The 8,468-nt window shown below is 34.0% G+C and overlaps 1 protein-coding gene across 1 annotated transcript; it reads left to right on the forward strand.

Annotated features, from left to right (window-relative positions):
• The first annotated feature begins 1,750 nt into the window (after positions 1–1,750).
• On the forward strand, positions 1,751–8,261 carry LOC127240947 (protein IMPAIRED IN BABA-INDUCED STERILITY 1). The gene is made up of 9 exons (XM_051259816.1): positions 1,751–2,769; positions 3,509–3,793; positions 4,816–5,133; positions 5,204–5,431; positions 5,522–5,619; positions 5,697–5,787; positions 6,018–6,512; positions 6,639–6,771; positions 7,819–8,261. Exons 1-9 carry the CDS (start codon positions 2,398–2,400, stop codon positions 7,836–7,838), a joined length of 2,040 nt encoding a protein of 679 aa, XP_051115773.1. The 5' UTR covers positions 1,751–2,397; the 3' UTR covers positions 7,839–8,261.
• The last annotated feature ends 207 nt before the right edge of the window (positions 8,262–8,468 follow it).

Here is an 8,468-nt window from a genome sequence, read left to right on the forward strand (position 1 = left end):
TCCCATAAAATGAGGACAAAAGTAAAAAGTGACCATCCCTAATCAAATCCCTTTTTTTTTTTGCACTTTTACTTTATAATTAGTATTATTATCATTATTTTCCCACTCCTGTTTTTTTTGTTAAATATTTATTTATTATATAAATAATAATTTGGATGTAATCATTTTTGAGATATAAATATTACTCTATCCGTCCATAAATATAATTTTAATTGGGTTGAATACGAAATTTAAAGAATATTGATATTATATTAGGAGTTGGTAAAAAGTATGGATAAAAGACTTTTTTGTCCTTGTGAGTATATTAGTGTAAAAAATAGTAACAATTGTATAATAAAAATAAAAAAATAGGATAGTTTTATGGTGATACGATTATTTATGTAAATAAGACTATTGTTTTGGAACGGACGAAAACGATAAACAAAATTATTATATTGGAACGGATGGAGTACATTTTTATAAAAAAAAATCGGAATAATGTAATGGTAAACAAATTGAAACTAAACTTAAAAGAACAAAAATGTGTTTGATCTATGTTTGGTTTAATATGATAATTTGTGATAAAAATAATTTATTTTTACAGATAAGATTAAAGTTATACTCCCTTCGTCAGGCTTGGTTCAATTTACATTTTGCATAATTCTATTTAATATTATAAATATTATTATATTTGTATAATATTTTTTTTGTACAAATGTCATTATAATATTATTATAAGATACTAATAAAAATATTTTTGTTATTTTTTTTAATTTATATTATAATTTTATATAATAATTAATATTCAAAGATCAACACATAAAAGTAAATAAAATTTTTAAATTTTATTTTTTTATAATATTAATCATGAAGCGCAATCAAAAAATTGTTGGTGAAATACAAACTGAATATTTTATAAGAAAAAAAATATGCTCATTTCATCGGGTAAAAGCAATCCATTAAGATAAGCATGGAGTAAAAGAAATTAAATATTTTATTAAAATGTAAAAAAAAAATGATTGGAGAATATTTTAAAAATATTTAGTTAATAATTACAGAACATAAAAAAAATAAAATTATGTAATAAAACTAATAACACTTGTAATAAATAACTATTTAATGGATAGTAAATATTAATTATTTTTATTTTATTAATAAAAAATTAAATAAAATTGAGAAAAGAGTATATTTTTTATTTTTACGTAAATCTTCTACTCCTATTTGATTTTAATTCAATTAAATTTTTTAATAAAAATTTATTATTCTCTTCGTCCCAATACTATAATCTTATTTACTATTTTTATCGGTCTCAAAATAATAATCTTATTTTCATAAATAACCATATAACTATATAACTATCCTTACTCTTTCATTATTATTACACAATTGCCACTATCTTTTACACTAATATACTCACAAGATTGTGAGCAAAAATATCTTTTACATATACTTTTTATCCACTATTAATATAATATTAATATTTCTTAAATCTCGTGCTTACCGTAACTAACACTATAGTTCCGAAACGAAAGGGAAATTTTACTTTAGAAAATATTACTTTCAAATTAGCTTGTTCAAACTACCAATTAAATTAAAAATCAAAACATTATTATTATTATTATTAAAAAAATTTCTAATAAATTATACAGTAAAAATGAAAATAAATAAACAGACAAAGCAACTCTTTAAACACAGACCTCCGTTCGTCAACACCAACCACCCAACCAACAGGGCCCTCCCTCCCCCCACCCCACTCCACGCGCCACCCCACGCGCGCCATCATTGGCCACTCAAACCACCCCCAAAATTCTCGACTGTCACTCATTATATACTCACACTCGCCATCAATGGCTGCCGCTCCCATGCGCATCCCCCCACCCAATTTGGGGCTTCCCCATTCTCCAGTTTGAACGCTAAGAAAAACAGTTCCAGAAGCCAACAAATTTCAATTTCCGCAAAAGAAGAACAGATTCAAAGTCAAAATTCGATTCCAAGTCGCACTCCGAGTCCGCCCGCTTTCTAGGTTTTATACCGTGTAGAACAAGTTCGTGGAATTCTCGCCAATTGAGAGGTGCTTCTGGAATTCTTTTTTAATTAATTTCTGCTGATTTTGTTTTTACTCCGTTGATTCCGCTTCAAATTCGGCGAGCTTCATTAATTTGGAGGCTGTCCCCGCAATCGGTGCTGAAAAGGATTGGATTCGAATGTTTTCGTTTCGATATGAGAATTGATTGATATATATATGAGAGGGAGATCGAGTTTGGTGATGATTTAGGGTTTCGGATTTGATCTTGGGGGTGAAATGTGGGGGTATTATGATCTGAGATTGGTTTGAGCTTCAGCTAGTTCTGTTGCCGGTTTAAATGGCGATGGGGATGTCGGCGGCGGCGGCGGGGGAGCGGTGGTGAGGCGGTGGGGATGGGGTGCGTCTCGTCTAAGCAGACGGTGTCCGTGACGCCGGCGGCGCTGGATAATTCCGGCGCACTGAATGGCGGATCGGGGAGGAGTAGGGTTGGGAGCTTCGGCGGGGGCGGCGCCGCCGGGTTGGTGGCGGAGCTGGAGCTGAACATGAAGAAGGTGAAGAAGAGAGGGGCAACTGAGTCGGGCAGCGAGTTGGGCGAGTCGGGCAGGACGAGTGAGTCGGTGAGTTTCCGGCTCGGGAATCTGCACAAGTACGTGGAAGGGGAGCAGGTCGCCGCCGGCTGGCCGGCGTGGCTGAGCGCCGTCGCCGGCGAAGCCATTCAGGGATGGGTCCCACTTAAGGCCGATAATTTTGAAAAACTCGAAAAGGTTTAGTTTAATCAATATTCCTTTTACTTTATAAAGCATATATATATATAAAGGCAAATTATTACTATCTCAACCGTTAAAAAAAATTTATTATTTTAGTTAAGTATTATAATTATAAAATTGAGAAATTATATTTTGGAACAGACAAAAATAGAAAATAATATTATTTTAATATTTTTAAAATATGATTATATATTTTAATTACAGTTTAAAATTTATAATTAATATATATTTTTAATTTTAATTAAATTATTTAGTTATTTTAATTTTAATTTATAATTTATAATTATTTTATTATATAATAATTATTTTTATTAATATAATTTGTAATTATTTATTAATTATCCTTTAATTAAATTTTCATATTTATATTAATATGGTAATTATCCAAGACAGATAGAGTATTTAACACAATGAAAAGTTAAAAAGGTTTTAAAAAGAATATTATATAAACAAGATGATATTGGTATGGAAAATTGATCCTATTATTTATTTATTTCATATTTTTAAAAATATTACCATTAATCTTTGAAACATTTAAATTTAATGAATTCTTGGATATTTTTGTCGCATTTTGGAGAATTTTATACAATATTTTACATTTTAAATACGATTGTGTAATTTCTAAATTCACCTAAGGTTGAGTGTAAATGTGTTTTTTTAGTATTTATAATTTTAAATATTTATATTATGAAATACGAAGAATTGTGAAAGTATTATAAAAAATTTATACCTGCAGATTGGCCAAGGGACGTATAGTACCGTATTCAAAGCGCGGGAATTCGAAACCGGAAAAATAGTTGCTTTAAAGAAGGTTCGATTCGACAATTTCGAGCCGGAGAGTGTTCGTTTCATGGCTCGGGAGATCATGATCCTTCGCCGTCTCGATCATCCGAATATCATAAAATTAGAAGGATTAATCACATCTCGATCATCATGCAACATTTATCTCGTTTTCGAGTATATGGAGCATGATATATCGGGACTCCTAGCTTCGCCGGGCATCACTTTCACCGAATCTCAGGTATCGATTATACTTTTTTGTCGATAAAGAGTTATTTTTAGAATATGACGCTTTATAATACATGCTCGTCGTTTTAAAATTTATTATAATTTTAGTGTTCGTGATTTCAATGTTCTGATTTGATGTTCTCACTGAAAATTTGATATTACATATGTCGTTTTTAGAAGAAATGGTAGATTGAATAATTTAGACTTGAAAACGAAACGCAATTAAACATATCTGATATTTTGTTCGATTTTTTTGATTCGAGATATGATTGTGTCGATTTTAACCTCGGTTGACCCTCGGTTGTCGAAAGAGTTCTTTAATATTGTGACAATCTTGTGTTTAAGGTCGATTAATGTTCTGATTTGATATTTTGAATGAAAAATTGATATTAGATATGTCGTTTTAAGAAGAAATGATATATTGAATAACGTAAATGCAATTAAACAAATCCGATATTTTGTTCGATATTTTTTATTCAAGATATGATTGTGTCGACTTTGACCTTGCTTGACCCTCGATTGTCGAAAGAGTTCTTTAATATTGCGACAATCTTGTGTTTAAGGTCGATTAATGTTCTGATTTGATATTTTGAATGAAAAATTGATATTAGATATGTCGTTTTAAGAAGAAATGATATATTGAATAACGTAAATGCAATTAAACAAATCCGATATTTTGTTCGATATTTTTTATTCAAGATATGATTGTGTCGACTTTGACCTTGCTTGACCCTCGATTGTCGAAAGAGTTCTTTAATATTGCGACAATCTTGTGTTTAAGTCGTCTAATGTTCTGATTTGATATTTTGAATGAAAAATTGATATTAGATATGTCGTTTTAAGAAGAAATGATATATTTAATAACGTAAATGTGTAAACAAAATGTAATTAAGCATATCCGATATTTTGTTCGATTTTTTTTAGTCGAGATATGATTGTGTTGATTTTAACCTTGCTCGACCCTCGATTGTCCAAAGAGATCTTTAATATTGCGACAATCTTGTGTTTGTGTTCGATCGAACTTTTATACGACAGGTGAAATGCTACGTGAAGCAATTGCTATCCGGGCTCGAGCATTGTCACGCTCGAGGCGTGATGCATCGCGACGTCAAAGGCGCGAATCTATTAGTCGACAACGAAGGAGTTTTGAAGGTCGCCGATTTCGGATTGGCGAACTTTTGCACGTACGGGCAAAGGCAACCCTTGACGAGTCGAGTAGTCACTTTGTGGTATCGACCGCCGGAGCTTCTATTAGGATCGACCGATTACGGGGCGTCTGTCGATCTTTGGAGCGTCGGATGCTTAGTCGCCGAGCTCATGATCGGAAAACCCATCCTTCAAGGAAGAACTGAGGTAAGTTTCGTTCGATTATATTCTTACGACGGGTAGAATAATCTCGATAATATTCGATCGTCGTTGACAGGTCGAGCAGCTCCACAAAATCTTCAAGCTCTGCGGATCGCCGCCCGACGACTACTGGAAAAAATCGAAACTTCCCCACGCGACGTTGTTCAAGCCGCAGAATCCGTACAAGAGCACCCTTTGGGAAAGCTTCAACGATCTACCGGAGCCGGCCGTCGCTCTTATAGAAATGCTTCTTTCCGTTGAGCCGTACCGGAGGGGCACCGCGAGCTCGGCTCTGACGTCGGAGGTAATAATCGATCGAATTACGACACGTTGTATTGTTCTAATTATATCGGTTTGATGAGGATTCGGATGATTTTTTTTTTTTCGACGATAGTATTTCAAGACGAAGCCGTTCCCTTGCGACCCGTCGACGTTGCCAAAGTACCCGCCGAGTAAGGAGATCGATATTAAGCATCACGAAGAAGCCGCTAGGTAATTCTTGTTTTTCGTAGTCTCGGGAGCTCGTCGAATCTCGGAAATTAATCGAGCGAACTATTTTATTTTCCTAGAAAAAAACTCAGCGGAAGACCTCGCGGCGGCCCGGAGACGAGGAAGCCGGCGAAGAAACAAAACGGGATCCATAAACTAGCCCCCGAAGAGGTAGGCTGTATTTGTTTTGTGAAATTGTTAGGAATGAAATTTTTTTTTTATGTGAAGTACAGAGAATTGTGTAGAAAATATAAAAATAATAAATACGTGTAGTGTATTGATTTTTTTGAAAAAACGTATAAGAAAAATATAGATAGAACACACCCGTAGTTTCGTCGTGTAAGCTAATTTACTTGTCGACGTTTTGGTTCTTGAAAATTTAATTTGTTTCGATTATACAGAACTTGCCGGCGCAAACGCAAAAAATGGACAGGCTCGGAATGGGCGATCGTAAACAATTGAGTCGGGAGTGTTCGAAGCCGCCGATTGGTAGCATAAAAGAGGTTGCCCATTCGAAAAATGCGTCTCAAGGCGACGATACTTACGCCGGCCCTCTACAAGTTTCGGGATCGAGTGGTTTCGCTTGGGCGAAAAGGAGGACGATCGAGTCATCATTGAGATCGCGGAGCCGGTCGAGTTCTCGAAGCCTAATCATCGAATCTTCGGGTCCTCTTCATTCAACGAGCAATGCGGATTCGAACGGCGGAGAAAACGACGAGGTCGTAAATGGGTCGAAAGGACTCGATTCGTACGAAGCCGTCAAGCGATCGATGCTCAAGCAATGGAGCCAATTGGAGCGACCCGACTCGTTCGACAATTCCGACGGGTACCACTCGCAAGAACTCTCCGCGGCGCTCTACCGTAAAGAGGAAGTCGCAGCAAAGAGGATCAACGCGGTAGTTCTTATACTTTTTCGAAAAAATTCCGCCGTATTGAATTTTCGTCGATTTTATATGGTTTTTCAAGTTTTCGAAACATGCTCGTCTCGCTCTTTACGGTTATATACGATCGCTTCAAAATAGGTTTACAACCATCAAGGGGAGAAGGTCGAGTTTTCGGGACCTTTGCTTACTCAATCGCAAAGAATCGACGAGCTTTTGGAAAAGCACGAGCGCCACATTCGCCAGGCCGTTCGAAGGTCGTGGTTCCAACGAGGTACGCTTTCTCTCATCGTGTTCGAATGAACGAAACTCGGAAATAATTAGCGCTCGATTTTATTCACACTTGGAACTGTTAAACGAGTCGAGTGAATTCGAGTATTTGTTGTTCGAGCTCGACTCGAACATGCTATCGGGACAGACTCGACTCGGCTTATTTATAATTCGAGCTAAAATGTTAACTCGAGCTCGGGTTATTTTAAGATTTGAGCTAAAATGGTGGCTCGAGATCTGCTCGTTAGACTCAATTTCAAACTCGGCTCGAGTTCGACTCGAATCTTATAAATATTAGATATATTTTAATATATAAATTGAATAAATATAATTTTAGTTACTTTTTATTATATAGAATACTTAAATTTTATTAATAAATGTAAGTTTTGATATAAAAAACTTAAAGTTATATTACCTCCGTCTTATTTACTGTGTCTATCTTTTCATTTTCGTCCGCTCCACTTATCCTTGTTTAGAAAAGAATTATATACTTTAATACTAGATTAATTAGTTATTTTAATTTTAATTTATAATTATATTTATTATACGATAATTATTTTTACTAATATCATTTAAAAAAATTTATTTATTTTTAAAAATTTTTAATTAGACTAATTAATTATTTTAATCTTAATTTAAAATTATTTTTGTCATACAATAATATTTTAATTAATATATTTTTAATTATTTACTAATTATATCCGTCATAAATTCTCGCGTCTACAATAAAAGAGACATTATAGCCGAGACGAAGGGAATATATTTTATATTGATATAGAAAATAATATAAATATAGCATCACTAACTAATTCAATTGAGTTGCTTGCGAGTCGAGCTATAGAATAACTCGGCTCGTTATCTTTATAAATAAGTCAAGTCAAGCTCTTAGCGACCCAAGTCGAGTTTGACTTGCAAGCTACTCGGTTTATTTAACAGTTCTACTCTATTGTAAATCTTGTTAATGCTACACATTTATTTTATCTTCGAATTCACCTTAAATTACGAAGACGTTTTGTAGAGTAACGTATTTGCGCACGATTTTTGTATATAGGGAAGAGAAACATGAAGTAGTTACTAATTCAAATGCTTGGAATCTACGAGAGTAGCCGGACCGGGACAAAGTTTGCGCTATACTTGCCACGGGATCTATCATCGTGGAAAAGAATTGACATTTTTTGACTACTAACAATGTATCGACTTCGACCGGTGAAGTTGGAGGATACGGTCGAGTTGGATTCCTAGCGTTTCCTTTGAGATATTTACGACGATACGGGTAAGCCAACTGAGCGAATTCTCCCGTCTCTCCAAGAGTTGCTATTCCATGCTCGGCGCGATGAGAAGGGCTAAATGGTAAAAGTTTTTGGGTGAAAAATCATCGATGTTGTTAGCGATTTTGTCTCGAGTTGGAGTTTTTTGTATCGTTTTATTCGATTGTATACTTAATTTTTGATGAGTTATGTGATGTTTTAAATGAAAGTTTTTATTATACCTTTAGTATTGGGTGAAGTTGTTTTTAGAGTTAGATTAAAAAGTAAATATTAAAAATAATTCACCACAAAGATGATGGAAATGATTGTCTCACTTAAAAGTTTAGATGATTAAGATCCGTATCCAGAGTCAACCAATAATTATACAAATATCATTACTTTTTACACTAAGATATTCACAGAAGTAGAAAATTCTTTTACTTATATATTTTAC

The sequence above is a fragment of the Andrographis paniculata genome, unplaced genomic scaffold (assembly GCF_009805555.1).
Source record: "Andrographis paniculata isolate CXL003 unplaced genomic scaffold, ASM980555v1 Contig80END, whole genome shotgun sequence".
Classification (NCBI taxonomy): Eukaryota; Viridiplantae; Streptophyta; class Magnoliopsida; order Lamiales; family Acanthaceae; genus Andrographis; species Andrographis paniculata.

Excerpts from the sequence above, each read along its gene's own strand:
- LOC127240947 (XM_051259816.1), top strand. The coding sequence starts at position 2,398 with ATGGGGTGCGTCTCGTCTAAGCAGACGGTGTCCGTGACGCCGGCGGCG. Across the intron at positions 6,513-6,638 it reads CAGCAAAGAGGATCAACGCG|GTTTACAACCATCAAGGGGA; the intron begins GTAGTTCTTATA and ends GCTTCAAAATAG. Across the intron at positions 6,772-7,818 it reads AAGGTCGTGGTTCCAACGAG|GGAAGAGAAACATGAAGTAG; the intron begins GTACGCTTTCTC and ends TTTTGTATATAG.